At 42.5% G+C, this 18,074-nt stretch overlaps 1 protein-coding gene across 3 annotated transcripts in view; it reads right to left on the bottom strand.

Annotated features, from left to right (window-relative positions):
• Positions 1-886: 886 nt before the first annotated feature.
• Positions 887-18,074, bottom strand: part of LOC123506607 (zwei Ig domain protein zig-8-like) — a 251,098-nt gene continuing 233,910 nt past the window's right edge. For 2 of the 3 annotated variants that reach the window (XM_045258852.1, XM_045258854.1), the window contains 2 exons: positions 7,384-7,556; positions 887-4,820 (listed from right to left, as the gene is read on the bottom strand). In XM_045258852.1, the coding sequence (XP_045114787.1) occupies positions 4,708-4,820; positions 7,384-7,556 (286 nt within the window). In that variant the 3' untranslated portion in view covers positions 887-4,707. The remainder of the gene's footprint in view (positions 4,821-7,383; positions 7,557-18,074) is intronic. The other variant, XM_045258853.1, reaches the window with a different exon arrangement.

Raw genomic sequence — 18,074 nt, 5'->3', positions numbered from 1 at the left:
TTAAATATCTACTCGTTTTACCAACACACACACACACACACACACACACACACACACACACACACACACACACACAGTTTTTAGTACCATTCCGGTGCACCACACACTCACGGCACAGTGCAATGGGAAGAAGCAGGCGAGTGTATTGTCCTATTAGGTTCATTTACTTAATTAGAAATACCGTCGTTTCAAGCATGCCTTTTTTGATTACCTGCAATGTGGCTCAGTGGAATATTGAGTTTTCATTCGTGTGCTGTTAAAAGAAAAAAGACACAAAAAGTAAAGAGTAAGATTTTTATCATACCTCTGACCTCTCCGGTTTTTGGGAGGGAATGAGGTGATTTGCATTTTGGGCAGGCAATCGGCGCACCAAAATATTCATAGAGGTCTCATGGATGTAATTAAGATTTTCACGCGAGTCTTACTTACCATCACTGCAGCAGGGGAGGTCACGCCCTTCACGCCGAGCCCAACTGGGATGCTTTGCTCTTTGACTTCATATGAAATTTTGCTTTGATTCTCAGAGTCTAGCGCGCCTCTAATGCTGTGTCGATTTATGGACCACTTTCTTTTTAACTGTCATATATTTATAAGTCACATCAAAGAAGATTAGCATGAGGCAAAGAGTAAATCGGCGTTTCCAGTCACGTATCTTACCTGGTGTGGAATTTATCTACATATTCATCAACATATTCGTACATTCAGGATTTATATGGACATCCAGTTTTTTTTTGTAAGTCTCACACTTTTACATCTCATCAAAGAAGATTAACATGAAGCGTGAAGTCATTCGGTATTTCTAGTCATTCACCTTATCTGATTTGGAATTTTTCACATTTCACCATCAATACATTCACACAGTCAGGATTTTAATGAAAAGCAGATACGTCTAAAAATACATTTTATTCCATTGATTGATCACATAGACAAATAACACACTAATATTTGTCTTGGAACTACGAAACAGCTTTCTTTGGGTGGGGGAGGGTAGCTGAGAACACTAATCATATACCACCTTATCGCCTTAATTGTATACCTTTTACCTACAGAGTCAAGAAAAATAATGCAGAAAACCCAGATAAGCCTCAAACGTGGATGAGTAAATAGAGAAAATGCACTGGGTCGTAACACAGAAAATGATGGAAGGCAATGACGATGTGGTATGGAAAGGAAATTTGGTAAGAATACGTTTGGTGTGAGTGATGTGAATTATAAAAGTTGTTGATCAAAGTGAAAAAAAAAAAAAAAAAAACTGACGAAGTGAATTTGTGAGGAGTGAAAGTTCGTGACAAAATAGAAAACGAACATAAATGAATTTATAAAAAAAAATTAAGGTGGACAAATCAACAAAAAACTGGGTAAGTTATATAGTATAATGAAAAATAACAAAAACATATGAGGACACATCAGGAAGTAAAGGAGTGTGAGTGTTACAGGAGGCATAAGATTGTCCATGTATATAAAAGAAATAAGTATATGAATTACATGTAACCAAAAAAAAAAAAAAATATATTGATAAAGATAATACACAGAACAGAAAACAGAGTGTGTGTGATGATGTAGAATATAAAAGTCAGCAATCGAAGAGAGAGAGAGAGAGAGAGAGAGAGAGAGAGAGAGAGAGAGAGAGAGAGAGAGAGAGAGAGAGAGAGAGAGAGAGAGAGAGAGAGAGAGAGAGAGAGAGAGAGAGAGAAAAGTAAATAAGGCAGTGTATGAGTGAATGGAATGTGACAAAAGGTGATAAAAAACAACAAATCGCAGTGTGTGAGTGACGTGTGATATAAAAAGGTGGTGATCCAAGTGAAAATAAAAACGCAATATAAAACGGTGACGTACACTCTACTCTATATGAGAACACAGTAATATTCTTGCTACGATATATACAACGGCCGCTTCTTTTTGGGGAAGAGGGGGGGAGGAAGGGATACGTGGGAATTAGGTGAGTTACGTGTATAGTTCAGGTTTTAGTGTCTCCCCCGAGGAACACACAATGGAGTACACTTGCGTTCCGTTATCGCCTTGTACAGAGTATAAAATGCAACTTCACACTATTTACATTGAGAGAGAAAAAAAAAAAAATTATTATGATGCGGAGACGAATGATAGGCCTCAAAATATCGCTCCCCCTCAATAAATGCTTCGTCTTTGGACCCGGTGAAGCATTTTTTATACATTTTCCGAAGTAGTATCGAGGCTTTACGACACGGCAAGCAAAACATCAAAGAGTCACGCCTCTCTGGATCCGCCATAACGCAACCGGGAACGTGTACATAAATACATATACGAGAAACGGTCTGGCAGCTTCCATCAGATCCTGTCAATCTGATATGAGTGCAAGGGAACAGAGCCTTTATCGTCGTTATGGCAATATATACATGACATTTTTTTTTTTTTTTTTTACTTTTTTGTTTTTATTGAAGAGTTGAATCCTTTTGACGGACTTAGTTATACAGTTTTCGCACAAAAAAAATTCTTCAGTTTTTGTTTTCTTCTTTTTTTTTCAGGACGTAAATTTGTCTATCTGCTCATAAATCCTTTTTGTCTTTATTCCTTTCACGTATTTCACATATTTTTTTCTTTATATTCCTTCATTCCATTCCCTTCTTGTCTTGTCGATCACGTGCTCTCAGTGTGTGTGTGTGTGTGTGTGTGTGTGTGTGTGTGTGTGAGTGAGCGATTAGCGGCCCTTTCCTTTGTATGTTTGCGTTATTTGTCCGTCTGTCTGCCTGTCTACATGTCATTCTGCCTCTTTTGTCGATATGTCCTCTCTCTCTCTCTCTCTCTCTCTCTCTCTCTCTCTCTCTCTCTCTCTCTCTCTCTCTCTCTCTCTCTGTCTGTCTGTCTGTCTTTCCCCGGGGAGGCTCTTGAAAACATTAATTCTGGTGTAAAATTTATGAGTTTTCTTTCGCTCCTGGAGTCGCTGCAGCGCGCTGATGGAGGCGCTGCTGTGTGGGCGTGTCCGGCAGCAGGGATGGATAGGAGCCCGAGGTGTTTAGGTTCCGCTCTTCATTATGGAATTTATAGCTCTCGTGTTTTACGAATTGGGATTTATTAATATGTGTGTGTGTGTGTGTGTGTGTGTGTGTGTGTGTGTATGTGTGTATGTGTGAGTGTGTGTGTGTGTGTGTGTGTGTGAGTAAAGATATGCAACAATGTGTTCGTATTTCATGCTTGGTGATTTGTTTTTCCCGTTTCTCCGTCTGTCCGTCTGTCTGCCTGTCCGTTCGTTTCGTTGTCTGTGTTTGCCTTCCTGTCTGTCTGTCTGTTTGTCTGTCTGTCTTTGTGTTCTCCTAATCAGGTAATGAATTCATTTAGGAAAGTTCTGTGGCGTCAGTGTCCAGCCTTGAGTGGCACCTGGCGCAGCTTGACCAATCACCGCGCTGCCTGGCCACAACTAATTGGATGACGTCGCCGTCGCTGATTGGCAGGCTGACAAGAACACCGAAAGTGCCGAGCCTTTAATTGGTCGAGCCGTTACTCTCACTGTCCAATTGTAGCTTTGCCTGCGACACTAAATCCCGTTTTCTGATTCTTGGAACATAGACCATGGGCGCTATGGGTGGTTGAGCTAATAGGCAGCACAGTATTGGACCTTCAGCCTCGGGTGTGGCTTTCCAAAGACGTGAGTCACGCTGATTGATTAGTGTGCGTGCCGCGTACCCGCCAGGCGTCGTGCTTTCCCCCAATGATTAATTAATTTTGGCACGCAGGCGTGGTGCTTCATCGACCATCCTGTCAGAGTTCATTGGGCTGTGCGGCCACCGGTAAGGCCTCCCATTGGTGCGTTGCAGCTGAGCTTAATGTTCTTTCGTTCCGCCGGTTGGCTCGTCTAGGGTCAGTTTATCAGTCCGTCAGACAGCCAGGCAGGTTTTGCCAGCTTGTCACTCAACCATCAAACCAAATTCCTCAACCTCTGGCCATCCCTCCTGAGAGCCACGCGCGCAGTTAACGATCGACTTACAATCCATAAATTTATTAAGCAAACTAGTCTGCTGGCCAATGACCAATCTTCCAATTCACCCAGCCAAAGAGACAGAGAGGCATTTGTACATACATGCATCCAGACAGGCACGTACAGAGACAATGTTAAGACACAGACATAGACAGTCTTTACCTCCATTGCCAACTACATTTTTCAGACACCAGCTGTGAAGCAGACTCAAGGAATGAAGCCCATCTCATTAGCCAGCCTTCCAACACAACCATTAGGACAATAATATTGAGTTGGTCCAAAGACTACGCAGTCATTTAGTCTGTTAATTAATCAGTCAACCAGGCAATTAGTCTGTCATTCATTCAGTCAGTCAGTCAGTCAAACAGTCGATCAGACATCTTATATAAACACTTTGCAATGAGTCGAATCAGATAAACTGAGTCAATTTACCAACCAATAAGCAATAGTAATAACATGGAGTGGAGTCAGTCATCTCGCCAGCAATCACTCACCAGTAGTACACACACACACACACACACACACACACACACACACACACACACACACACACACACACACACACACACACAAGTCAAGACTGTTCTACCAGCACATCTTTTCATCACCTCCAAGAGAAGTCTGTTTGTCTGCATCGGGGGCATATAGATAGACAAACAAACAAACAGACGCAGGAAAAACGACCCTCCTTCTCAGGCCGCGAGGTTGTTGTCGTCGTCGTTCTTGTCTTTTGAGTTGGGTGGCGGGGAACCTCATCATCTGGCGAGGACGATGAGCACGGAGCAGACGGCGAGGAGGATGAGGAAGGAGACTTGAGGCACTGCGGTGGAGCTTTCGCCTCTCTGCATGGCTGCGGGGTGTTCTCCTGCTGGGGGGAGACACAGGATGGTGGCGTTAGAGAGAGAGAGAGAGAGAGAGAGAGAGAGAGAGAGAGAGAGAGAGAGAAAAAAAAATGTGTGCGTGCGGGGGGAGACAGGAGGTAGGGAGGTAGGAGGTGGTGGGAGCAGAGTGGTAGAAGTAAGAAGAGGAAGAGGAAGAAAAATAATATTTGTACAGTGTTTTCTTACGTGTGTTTCTTGCTCCACGCGCATTAATTATGTGTACCAACGTATTCATATGTACACACGTTCATACACACAAGCACACATGTATACACGCTTTCACATGTGTTTGCAGATGGAAACACACACACACACCACACACACACACACACACACACACACACACACACACACACACACACACACACACACACACACACACACACACACACACACACACGGGCAAACATATTCCACGCAGGAGAAAGGGAGGGAATAACGAAGGGCAGCGAGGCGGAACAAGGGATACGGCAATACACTGGCTGGAAAAGGGGAGACATGCCACAAGGTAGAGAGAGATGGCGCACCCCGGCTCTAGTCACGCCCTCGGGCCATCAACAAGCCTGCTGGTAAATATAATGGAGTGACCGCAACACAGCAACAGACCTTTGTGTGTGTTGGGGAAAGGAAGCCGGCGAGAACGAGGGTCACGATGAGGATGGAAGGGATGCGGGGAAGTTTATGGGAGAAGGAGAGCGAGAAGAAAATGGTGAAGATGACTAGGAGGAGGAGGAAGAAGTAGAAAATTATGGTGATGATGATGACAAGGAATGCCACGTGTGTTTAGACTTGACGGCTTCTTGCAACGTCCCTCATCTCTTTATGTTCTTATGTTCTTATGACGACCACCACCACCACCACCACCACCACCACCACCACCACCACCACCACCACCACCACCACCACCACCACCACCACCACCACCACCAAAACAACAAGAGGGACAATAACAAAAATGAAAAAAAAAATACAGAAAAACAAACGTAAGTAGAATAACGAATATAAACCAAAGAAAGAGAGAGAGAAAAAAAAAGGTGATTGTGATGCGGGAAGAAAATTAGGAGATAGAGAAGGGGAAGGTGAAGGAGGAAGAATGAGAGAAAGTGGAGCAGGAAGAGGAGGAGGAGGAGAACGAGGCATGTCAAGTTAAAGAAGAAAGAATAGATGGATGGAAAAAGAGGACGATGAGGATGAAAAATGAAAGTGAAGAGGATATTGGAAGGATATGTAAGGGAAACAAAAGAGAAAAATATGCATAGAAGAAGAGAGCAAGGAACATGACCGGAATGCAGGATACTAGAAGAGAAAATAGAGTAAAAAATGAATGAGAGAAAAAATGCAAAGAATAGCGCACCGGAAAAATGTGAAAATAAATAAAAGCGAAGGAAAATGATGCAGTGATGTAGAAAGAAGGAGAAACGAAGACGGATGAGAAGAAAAAGAAGAGAAAGAAGAGACCACGATTGGAAGGAATACAAGAGATATCACAAGAAGAAAATTTGAGAGATGGATGGAAAAGAATTGGAAGAAAAAAACAAATAGATGATAGATAAGTAAAGGGGTCAGACGAACGAGAGAATGAGAAAGAAGATGAACAATGAGAACGAAGCGAATAAAAACCTGAACTCGGAATGAAATATGGAAATGAATGCAAATGGAAAGGAATAAAAAAAAATACGAGGAAAAATAAGATTAAGAACAAAATATTATGAGGAACACTAAGGAAACTAATAAGAAGGAAAAGAATTACATTAACATAACGGAAAGAACATAAATAAAAGATAAGAAGAAAGAAGAAAAGAGAAATGGGAGAGGGAGCGGGAAGGAGTGAATAAAATGTGTTGAATTATACAAACATTGACTGGAAGCAAAAAGTGAATTAAACGTGAATGAAGCATGAGAACAAATGAATATCCAAACAATAACATTATGAAGCAGAAAATAGGAGAACAATACAATACATTAGAGAGAGAGAGAGAGAGAGAGAGAGAGAGAGAGAGAGAGAGAGAGAGAGAGAAATGGACTTAGGTACAGCATTATATTCAGGAAAATGAATGGAAAGGGTTTGAAAAATAAGAAGAGATAAAGATTTTCGCCAAATAGGACCAAATTTATGCGCTTCATAATGACCTATTGAAGAATTATAATCTTTTGATCCCTTTTTTCGCCTTCCTCAGTCACCCACTCAGGTCTCCCAGTCTTTCGCGATCAAATTTTCTCTCAAATGAGTTGTTTCATTCTCTCTCTCTCTCTCTCTCTCTCTCTCTCTCTCTCTCTCTCTCTCTCTCTCTCTCTCTCTCTCACTTCGTTTGAACTCAACGCTTACCGGGACATATAATAACTTCTCCAATTATCTCCCCTTATACTCTTTGTTCCGTCCTGTTCTTTCCTTTTCCTCCCCTTCCCTCCCTCCCTTCCCATCCTCTTCACTTTCCTTTAACTATCTCTTCCTATCTCCTCCTCTTCCTCTTCGCCCTCTTAGTTCTCACTCTCCTGTCTTCATTACTGTCCATTCCCCTCTCTTCACCGCTGTCCCTTTCCTCTCCCTACCTCTGAGCACGTAGACGGTGACGGTGGCCGGGGCTGCGTTCTCAGGTACACAGGTGTAGTTCCCAGAGTGTTCTGGCCCCACGTCCACCACCCCAAGGCGCGAGGTGCCCTCCGCTGTCTGCACCGCCATGTCCTTCTTGCCAGAGTAGTGCACGACTTCTCCGTTGTGGTACCTGAGGATGGAAAGACGACCCTTGTGAGGTTATCTGAAGAGGGCGGGGCATTAGGGCACCTGAACAGTCGTAACTATGTAGATGTTGTTATAAAGGTTACCTAAAGGAGGTGCAGGTAAAGAGTTCCGGGCCTGAGGTGGCGTTGATGAGCCTGAACGTGAGGGAGTGTTTAGTGTTCACCTGGGTGAGTGTGCGTGCCTGAAATTGTGATCTGACCAAGTTGCGTGGCAGCCCGGGTCTTGTGCTGGCAATAATAGGGCTGCTTCTTATAAGTGCGAGGGAAAACCTGCTGCCAATTTGAATATTAACAGAGATTGTTCCCTTTAATGGACAGAGATGAGTATTCTTTTTTCCTGATGATCGTGAGAAAAATGGCGCATATGAATGGCGAAGACTACGTCAGTTCTGAAGGTGAAAAAAAAAAACGTTACAATATGAAAGACTCGCTGAACGGTGCACATCTAACGTGGTGGCTGTACAGTTGAATTTTTTATCGTTCACCAATGCTCACCACTCCGCCGAGGCTATTCGGTACCGGCTGCCCTCACGCGCACCTTCCTGTTGGTTTCACACCTTGTTGCAGGATCGCTGTTTCCTTTACATTTTTATATCCAGCCGTGACGGGACTGGTTGGGGACAGACAGGCATCAGGTCGTGTCTTGGAGGTCTTAATCTTTCTGTAGGTCGTCCAATTCGTGCGCACTGCGGCAAAATACCGTCGGGACCACCACCTCTTTGATTACCTCTCCCCGTCCTGCCTCAGGCGTCCAGGCAACCTGTGGCATCGATCCTGTCGCTGCAAAGGTTCTCCTCTCCGGCCACCAAGTTTCCTCAGTAAGAAAATTAGTTTGATTCGTTCGTATCTGAATCTTGCCGCAGGTCTTGTCATGTGTCCCAGGTGCCGCCTGATCCCCCGGGCTGATGTAGGACACCCACGCGTTTCCCTGACGTGCTGCTTGGTGCCTAGTACGTGGATTTGAAAGAGATGACAGTCCGATCTGCGGCTCAGAGCCATCGTCACCGCCACCTATTTTTCCTCATGGTTATTCCCAAGCTGCCTTTGATCTTGTTTCCTCTAGCGTCGAGACAAAAGTAACTCAGTGATTCGGTAAAGAAGGTGACACGACACTCGTATTGCAGGGACTCACTACGACTATTATTAGTAATATTATTTTTACTAGTAATATTAAGTATTTTTATAAGTTATTATCCACGATACGGTTGTTATCGACCTTTATTCTGACTTGGAGAACATTGCAGTATCGGCTTAAGTTTCACTCTACCATGAATCACTCTTCAAATGTTCTCTGATTTTCATTTTCCTTCCAGCACATCCTTGAGACTCCTCGTCGCGCCTGCACACTGCTCCGATGGCCGCTGACAGGCTGAGGGCAGTGAAAGTTGTGTCTGAAGCTCTTGGGAGTTTAATCAGGAACTTAACTTGAATTTTTCGTAGTGTGCTCATCAAGAATTTAACTTTATCCTGACTTTTCTGCTACCGTGTTCGGCTTTGTGGGATTAACGCGGTAAAACTGCTCGCGGCGCGCTTCTGTGATCTTGCATTATCCCCTGACGAAGAAGTAGTCACGCGTTTAAGTTCTTGAAATATAAGCAGTAACGTAATTGAATCCCTTAATAATTAAATGACCCTTCTGTGAACTACGCCATCCACTTCATGCCCCGAGTCTTGCCAAGCTCCAAGACATGGCAAGGAATCACGTGGCGCTGTTTTCACCGAACAGAAACTATGACCTTAACCTATAACAGGAAGCAATTACATGGCCGCCTGAAGCCTTTTGTTGGTCCACTGAGGAGGAGGAGGAGGAGGAGGAGGAGGAGGAGAAGGAGGAGGAGGAGGAGGAGGAGGAGGAGGAGGAGGAGGAGGAGGAGGAGGAGGAGAAAAAGAAGAAGACGGAAGAGGAGGAGGACCTGGTAGGGGAGGAGGAGGGAGAGGAAAAGGAAGAAGAGGAGAAGAAGGAAGAAGGAACACACACACACACACACACACACACACACACACACACACACACACACACACACACACACACACACACACACACAAGAAAAAAAAAACTTTTGGTCTTTACCGGGCTGTTTGTGAGCGATTATTTAGCAAACAGTGAGAGGATTAGAATAGCACAGACGAAGGCTCCACTTTAAGCGCCGCTCGCTCCGGGAAGAGATCGTAGGAAAAGAAGAAAATCCAGTGTGGAGATAATGCAAAGAAAAATTTATAGAAGAGATTTAAGAGCTGTCACTTTATTCAATTCTATCCATTGTTCGACGACCAGTAAGAACATTTAGTAAAGCGAAGAGGATGAAGAGGAAAAGGAGGAGGAGGAGGAAGAGGAAGAGGAGGAGGAGGAGGAGGAGGAGGAGGAGGAGGAGGAGGAGGAGGAGGAGGAGGAGGAGGAGGAGGAGGAGGAGGAATACCAACGGAAAAAAAAGAAAAGAAAGGGAGAAAAATAAGAGCAGGAATAGAAAGAAAAGAAAGGAGGAGGAGGAAGAAAAAGAGCAGGAGCAGGAGCAGAAGGAGGAGCAAAACGAGTAAGAAGAGGAGGAAGAGGAAGAATATTAACGGAGAAAGCAAAAAAGAAAAAAATGAAAAAAAAGGAGAACAAGAAAGAAGAGAAGTAGGAAGATGAAAACAGGTCACCTAAATACAAAGCAGTGTTAGTAGGTCACGTGACACTTCCCGTTAGGTCACACACTACCAACGTTACTACTCGGCTGCGTGTTTCACTATTGTACGTCTCCCTAAGAACAACGTAACTTTTCTTAACCTTAACCCGTAGTTGGTGAGGCTCGTGGTCTTTAATCCTCCGCGAGCAGTGTTCCAGGTGACATTCATTTGATGATTGAGTCAAGGCCGCTAGAATCCCGTGTTTTTCGGACGTTACTGGAAGACACTGAAAGTAAGTGGAAGGATGTGAAAGGTGCTGGTAGTAAACTGAAGATGCTGTAAAGATGAGGTGGAAGATACTGGAAAGAGGTGGAAGGAGGGGTGATAGGAGGTGGAAAGTGCTAAAAGGATGTTGATAGTACTAGAAAGATGTGGAAGGTGCTGGAAAGAGGTGAAAAGTGATCGAAAGATGTGGAAAGTGCTAGAAGGATGCTTATGGTACTAGAAGGATTTGTAAAGTGCTAGAAGGAGGTGGAAGGTGCTGGAAGGATGTTGAAGGTGTTGAAAGATAGAGGAAAGGTACAGAAGAAGGCAGAAAGTGCTAAAAGAAGATGGAAGGCGTGAGGAGATAGAAAGGACTGGAAAGAATAGAAAAAATTAGGAAGGTACTGGAACGAGGTAGAAAGTGCTGCGGGTAGATTGAAAGTTCCAGGAAGTAGAAAGTGCTGGAAGAAGATGAAGGGAGTTGAAAAGAGGTGTAAGGTACTGGTAGGAGATGGAGGATACTGGAACACCGCCTCCATCCTGAACAAACACAGGAAATTCGTAAATCAGTTCACGCCTCGCTGGTCGTCCCCTGTACCTGCGTGTTGTAAGTCAGGTGTTATCAGCGTGACTCATTCCAGCGTGTTTTACTGCCTTGGCTCAGGTGACACCCCGCCGTGACATTAGATAAAGATCCGCCTCCTTTACCTGTCTCCCCTTACCTGAGCCAATTACCAGATAAATGAGGTATTAATATGCGAGATTCTTATCCGGGTCTAAGAATGGAAGGGGTATGAGTAAGTTAGGGTGATTGTGTTAGCTTCGGTTAGGTTACGGTGTGTTCTCCGCTCAGATAGACCATGTGAGGTGAAGTAAAATTAGGTTATGTTAGATTAGGTTAGGTTATTTATTGATGGATGTCTCGTAGTAGATAAGTCAAGTCAGATCAGCTCAAGTTGGTTAAATTTGCTTAGGACTTAGTTTAAATAGATTAGGTTAGGGTAGGATTAGGTTAGGTTAGGATACGTGGTGCTATTTTTCAGTTAGGATAGCTCAAGTGAAATCAGGGAATGTTATGTTATGTTGCATTAAGTTTGGATAGATTATTGTTTGATGTTCCGTAGTAAACAGGTCAGGTCAAATTAGGTCGTTAGGTTAGATTAAGTTAGATTACGTTAAAACAAATAAGCTTAAGTTAGGATAGATTAAATTATGATAGATTTCTTTTATGTTAGGTATTTTTGTGAGTTTCTTTTCCTAATGTGTCTCATGGTAACGGTGACTCCTCGCAACCTGTATCACTCCTCTCGTAGTTACGGTAGGTCAGGTAGAAAACTCAAGAAATCTAATATCTTCAGGTTCAAGAGGTGAATAGATTCCCAGCAAGGTAACGTAAAGGGTTCAGTGCCGAGATAGCGGCTTAGCGAGAGCCCTTATCGTATTGAATAGTGTGTGGGGAACCTATTGAATATCCTTATTGATAGGTCTAATATGTCTGCCCTCGCCAGTGCCTTTTTTCTTCGTCTCAGTACCTCTTCCTCCTCCTCCTCCTCCTCCTCTTCCTCCTCCTCTTTCTCTTCCTCCTCCTCCTCCTCCTCCTCCATTCTCCCCTTCCCATATTGTAACACTCCCCTTAATTACCCTCTATCACTCTCCCACACACACACACACACACACACACACACACACACACACACACACACACACACACACACACACACACACACACACATTCCCCCTCCGTCCCATTACTTCGCCCCACACACGCACACGCACGGCAGAATGTGTACTCAGACTCATACGCACACGCCCACCAGACACGCACTCACGCACATGTACTTTACTTGTGCACGCAAACGTATAAACTTAAGCAATGAGTTTTGTTTAAGATATTTCACCACACACACACACACACACACACACACACACACACACACACACACACACACACACACACACACACACGCAAAGTTGTAAACAGGTATACAATCATTAATCTTCATGCACATATACGCGTACACACTACACTATTTTTTTTAACGAGAATTCGCACAAACAAAGACATAAATACACATAAACTAAACTGAAGAGATACACGCTTTGAAGCACCACGACCACGACCACGACCACTACCACCAACACCACCACCACCACCATCACCACCACCACCATTATCACCACCAACACCACTGTAATTACTTTTCCAGATTGCATTTCTCTGTACATTGTTCTCCTGTCACCTTCTCCCGTCCGCTGAGAGAGAAAGGAAGGAATTGTTACCCAAAAGAAAGCTGAATAAAAGCCCCAAAGGAAGGATATTTATTTGAAAACAAAGGAAATGGCATAAAAAGACGAAAAATGATACGCGACGCGAAAAAAAATACCGGAATTGTAATTTTAATCTCACCGAGTATTAAAAAAAACAAAAACAAAAACAAGAGAATAAAACAAGATTGAAATACATGTTTTACACGAATGATTCTAAATACTCCACTTCAAATTCTCCAAATGAACGCTGTGTACATGCTTCACTAGATATTACGACGTATATGTAACAAAGAATTAATCATTTTTCACTGGTTGTATAATGTAAAAAAAAAAAAAAAAAAAAAAATCATTATCATAATTCACTAAAAAGTTAAGTTGAGAAAAGAACAGTAAAAATAAAATGAAACTTTTACTATCCACTAAATATTCAAGTAAATGAAAAAAAAAGGAAAGCATAAAAATTCTATCGTCTTTCAGAGAGCAATTTGATAATGGCAAAGAGAGAGAGAAAAAAAAAGAGGAACTCACAATATAAGCACTACAATGATAATAAAAGAAAACAATAATAAAACTATTACTTCCCAATTGAACACTTCTAAGAACACAACACACACACACACACACACACACACACACACACACACACACACACACACACACACACACACACACCCGGTACCTCAGTGGTTAGAGCGCTGGCTTCACAAGCCAGAGGACCGGGGTTCGATTCCCCGGCCGGGTGGAGATATTTGGGTGTGTCTCCTTTCACGTGTAGCCCCTGTTCACCTAGCAGTGAGTAGGTACGGGATGTAAATCGAGGAGTTGTGACCTTGTTGTCCCGGTGTGTGGTGTGTGCCTGGTCTCAGGCCTATCCGAAGATCGGAAATAATGAGCTCTGAGCTCGTTCCGTAGGGTAACGTCTGGCTGTCTCGTGAGAGACTGCAGCAGATCAAAACAGTGAAACACACACACACACACACACACACTACTTTTTCTATACCTCCACTTTTTACATAAATACAAAACAAACCACCTATCGAATTGACGGGAAGCTTCCACAAACAGAATGTAAATGACAGTAGCTGAGCAGAAAGGAAGTCGTTGCTGTAAAAAAGATCAAAGCCACCGCTGTGTTTTGAGAGAAAAGAGACGTGGCTGTACATAGGATCACAGAAGGGCGGTGAGGGGACGGGCAGTTGTCTTAAGGAGAGTGTAAGGGAGACGAACAAGAGGAACAGGAAGGTTTAGCAGGATTAGTGTGTCAAGGGAGGAAAAGATGAAGGTCATTGAACTTATATGGTGCGTAAGGTAAAGTGTGTGTGTGTGTGTGTGTGTGTGTGTGTGTGTGTGTGTGTGTGTGTGTGTGTGTGTGTGTGTAGGGAAGCTCAGTGAGGATGAATTCCGTGTTATGACGCGGAAAATTGCAATCATGGTTAAAAGGGAACATTCGCGCCGATATGGAGTAACCTGTCACGCTCCACAGGCACATTTAGCGACCTATAGCCAGTCCATTGAAGGCCAAAACGTCCCACAGTAAACTCGGTACCTGGACCTATAGAGCTGCCTTTTATCTCCATCTGTAGTTACATTCTGTGGGGTTTTAGTTTGAGCTGCACCAATACACCTTCCCTTTAATTTCTAACTGTGCCGAGTCTCTTTTTAATTGACTCTTAACTTTGTGTAGTTGATTTTCCTTTCTGTCTTTATTTGATTTTTTTGAGTTCCCGATTCTTGATTTGATTTGATTTGATTTTTTAGTGGCTTTTTTACGTCTTTTTATTAATTTTCTCCATCTTTACCTGTACTCATTGTTTAAGAGTTGCTTTGCTTTACTGGTACAAACGTAACTTAATTTTTTACCTCTGTTTAAACTTATATACTATTTTTTTTCATGGTCTTGCAGTCATATAGGTACCAGTTAGTTTATCTTTTATTTCTATCTATACACATATATTTTCCGAGGTCAACTTGTGTTTTCATGTATTTTGTGTCTTTTGATTAAGTTTCTAGCTCAACGCGGTCATATTTCTTGGCTTGTTATTGGTAGCAGAGTTAGTGTCCTCGTTTCCTGTCCTGAAGTGCGTCACACATACATAGCTTCGTTGGTGTGTGTTTTACCTTTACCTGTTGCCCAAGTCTAATCTGCGTTGGCCTTCGCAGATTGCTGGTTTCAGGCAAAATGGTTTCTCTTCTTCCTCTTCTTCCTCCTCCTCCTCCTCCTCCTCCTCTCTAATTCCTCCCCTCCCTCGTTCCACTTCCAGGAACGACCCTCACTTCTCGTCGCAGTATATTCATGGTAGGTTATGTGTCGAGTTGTATTTGCATAACATCATTTCAGCGTTTCTTTCTGATAGGTGTGTGTGTGTGTGTGTGTGTGTGTGTGTGTTTACCTAGTTGTATTTACGTAGTTGTAGTTTTACAGGGCCTGGGCTTTATGCTCGTGTGGCCCCGTCTCCATATCTACACTTATGTGTGTGTGTGTGTGTGTGTGTGTGTGTGTGTGTGTGTGTGTGTGTGTGTGTGTGTGTGTGTGTGTGTGTGTGTGTGTGTGTATGTATGTGCCTGCCTGCCTGCCTGCCTGCCTGTCTGTCTGTCTGTCTGTCTGTCTGTATAGTGTGTGTGTGTGTGTGTCCCTGCCTGCCTGTCTGTCTGTGTGTTTTTATAGTGTGTGTGTGTGTGTGTGTTTACTCTATTCATTTCGCTTCAACGATGAATTGTTTGGTGTGTGTAATTGTTTTGTATCTTTGAAGTTTATATTTTTTCATCATCATCATTATCATATAATTATTTTATTATTAATTTCATTATTATTATTTACATGATTTTTATTGTCTTAATTATTATTTTTATTGTTATTATTATTATTTTTATTATTATTATTATTAGTGCTATTATTATTATTATTGTTATTATTGTTATTATTATTATTGTCATCATTATTATTATAATTATTATTGGTATTACTATTACATATCCTTTTTTTTTCTCTTGTTGTTGTTGTCGTTGTTATTGTTATAGTATGGTGTGTGTGTGTGTATGTGTGTGTGTGTGTGTGTGTTTGTGTGTGTGTGTGTGTTTCACTGTTTGATCTGCTGCAGTCTCTGACGAGACAGCCAGACGTTACCCTACGGAACGAGCTCAGAGCTCATTGTTTCCGATCTTCGGATAGGCCTGAGACCAGGCACACACCACACACCGGGACAACAAGGTCACAACTCCTCGATTTACATCCCGTACCTACTCACTGCTAGGTGAACAGGGGCTACACGTGAAAGGAGACACACCCAAATAACTCCACCCGGCCGGGGAATCGAACCCCGGTCCTCTGGCTTGTGAAGCCAGCGCTCTAACCACTGAGCTACTGGTGTGTGTGTGTGTGTGTGTGTGTGTGTTTCTGTAAATAGGATACACTAGAATTTATATATCTTCTCAGTTTTTAGGTGTAAAGCATGTATGACAGCCTTAGAGAAAAAAATCTATAAACGTTTTAGATAACCAAATATATAAGATGAAAGCCACTTCATGTGCGTGTGTGCGTTGGTCTGTGGTGTCGTGTTGTGTCGTGTCGTGTCGTGTTGTGTTGTGTCTTGCTGAATCGCCTCTCTCTCTCTCTCTCTCTCTCTCTCTCTCTCTCTCTCTCTCTCTCTCTCTCTCTCTCTCTCTTTGTAGTCCACATGAACGAGAAAGGGGAAGGGAATAAAAATGATAAAAGAATTATGTAAAAGTGGAAGAAAGTGAAAGTGAATAAAAATTTGATAATAAAAGAAATGCAAGAAGAATAAGTAAGAAAATGAAGTTAAGTGCGGAGGATCATACAAGGAAGGAGGAAGAGTTGAAACCAAAAGAAAATGTTCCCTTTTTTTTTCTCTTTATTTCTACATTTCATTTCCTTGGTTTAATGAATACTGTGCGGAGGAGGAGAAGGAACATTAGTAGTAGGAGGAGGAGGAGGAGGAGGAGGAGGAGGAGGAGGAAGAGGAAGAGGAAGAGGAAGAGGAAGAAGAAAAGGAGGAGGAGGAGGAGGAGGAGGAGGAGGAAAATGAGGTGTGAAAATACGGTGCCATTGCGAAGGAAAGGAAAAAAAGGGGAAGGGACGCATTTTTCTCATAAGATTGTTGTAGTCACCACCACCACCACCACCATCACCATTACCATCCTTATCATTATCACCAAGATCATCATCATCATAACCATCATCATCATTACCATCATCAGCATAGTTATCAATATCACCTTAAACGTCAATTTTGCTATTCCTACTACTACTGCTACTACTACTGCTGCTGCTGCTGCTGATGATGATCATTTCCCTTAATGATGGAGTATAAACCACATTAATATATTCTTTATTCTTTTAAACAAATTTTACTTAATCATTTATATGTTAAACTAGTGTTTTACGAGAAATCAGTTTGTGAAGGACCTGCTGCTAATGAGAAACTCTAAGGACTTACTAGAATTTTCCCCATACTCTCCGTAATTTATTCATATCTTTCATTATTAGTTAATGATTTTTTGTCCTGTGATTCTCTCATTACTGATATTGCATCAAAGACAAGAGTTTTATCTATTACCGTTCTTTTAATATCCGTTTGAAGTCATCACACGTATTCGGCATGAGTCACTTCATTGCAGTGGCTGTAAAGAATATGAATTTACCGCTGATATTTGCAGCAAAGGTAAATAAGAATCTATGCAGAATACAAGTCACCAACTGGCCCACTCAAAGCTGTAAATATATCCCTTGAAAAGACCAGCATACCGTATTTAGAATCGTATATAAAGAAATTTTACTGAGACTAATTTACACACTAATCAATTTCATTGAAAGAGCTCTCTTTTTCTTTTCTAATTGCTTTATTTTACAATTCATATTTTACTTTGCTTCAACACTCAAAACGGACTCGCCTCCCTGCGTGTGTTAACAAGACGTAGGAGAAATATTTATGGTAAAGCTTGGCGGCAAATTGCGGGTGACTAGCTGTGATGTGTGGACGGCGAGGCGATGGCCATTGTTGTGGAATGTGTGTCTGGAGCCATAATGTCCTCTGCAGTATTATTACAGCGAGTATAAGGGCAACGGCCGTGAAGTAGCTTGAACAGCTTTCAACACGCAATATCTATTTCATCTCTTCGATACCTGTGCCGGATACACTGATATCTTTCCCTTTACGTTTGGAGAACTGTTTCAGAATAAGAGCATCACAAATTAATAAAAAGATTGATGCTGCTGGTATTGCAATATAGGTTATTGCAGCGCTCCTGTATTGGGTAATACATTTGGTTAACGATTGAGTGTACCAAGGATACCATCCCGGAAAGACAAACTGTGCCTGGCTTGTGTTCCTTCTCCCAGAAACCAT

This window comes from Portunus trituberculatus, chromosome 20 (genome assembly GCF_017591435.1).
Source record: "Portunus trituberculatus isolate SZX2019 chromosome 20, ASM1759143v1, whole genome shotgun sequence".
NCBI lineage: Eukaryota > Metazoa > Arthropoda > Malacostraca > Decapoda > Portunidae > Portunus > Portunus trituberculatus.
The sequence above is the reverse complement of the archived record's forward strand: the minus strand, read 5'-3'. Positions and strand labels throughout refer to the sequence as shown.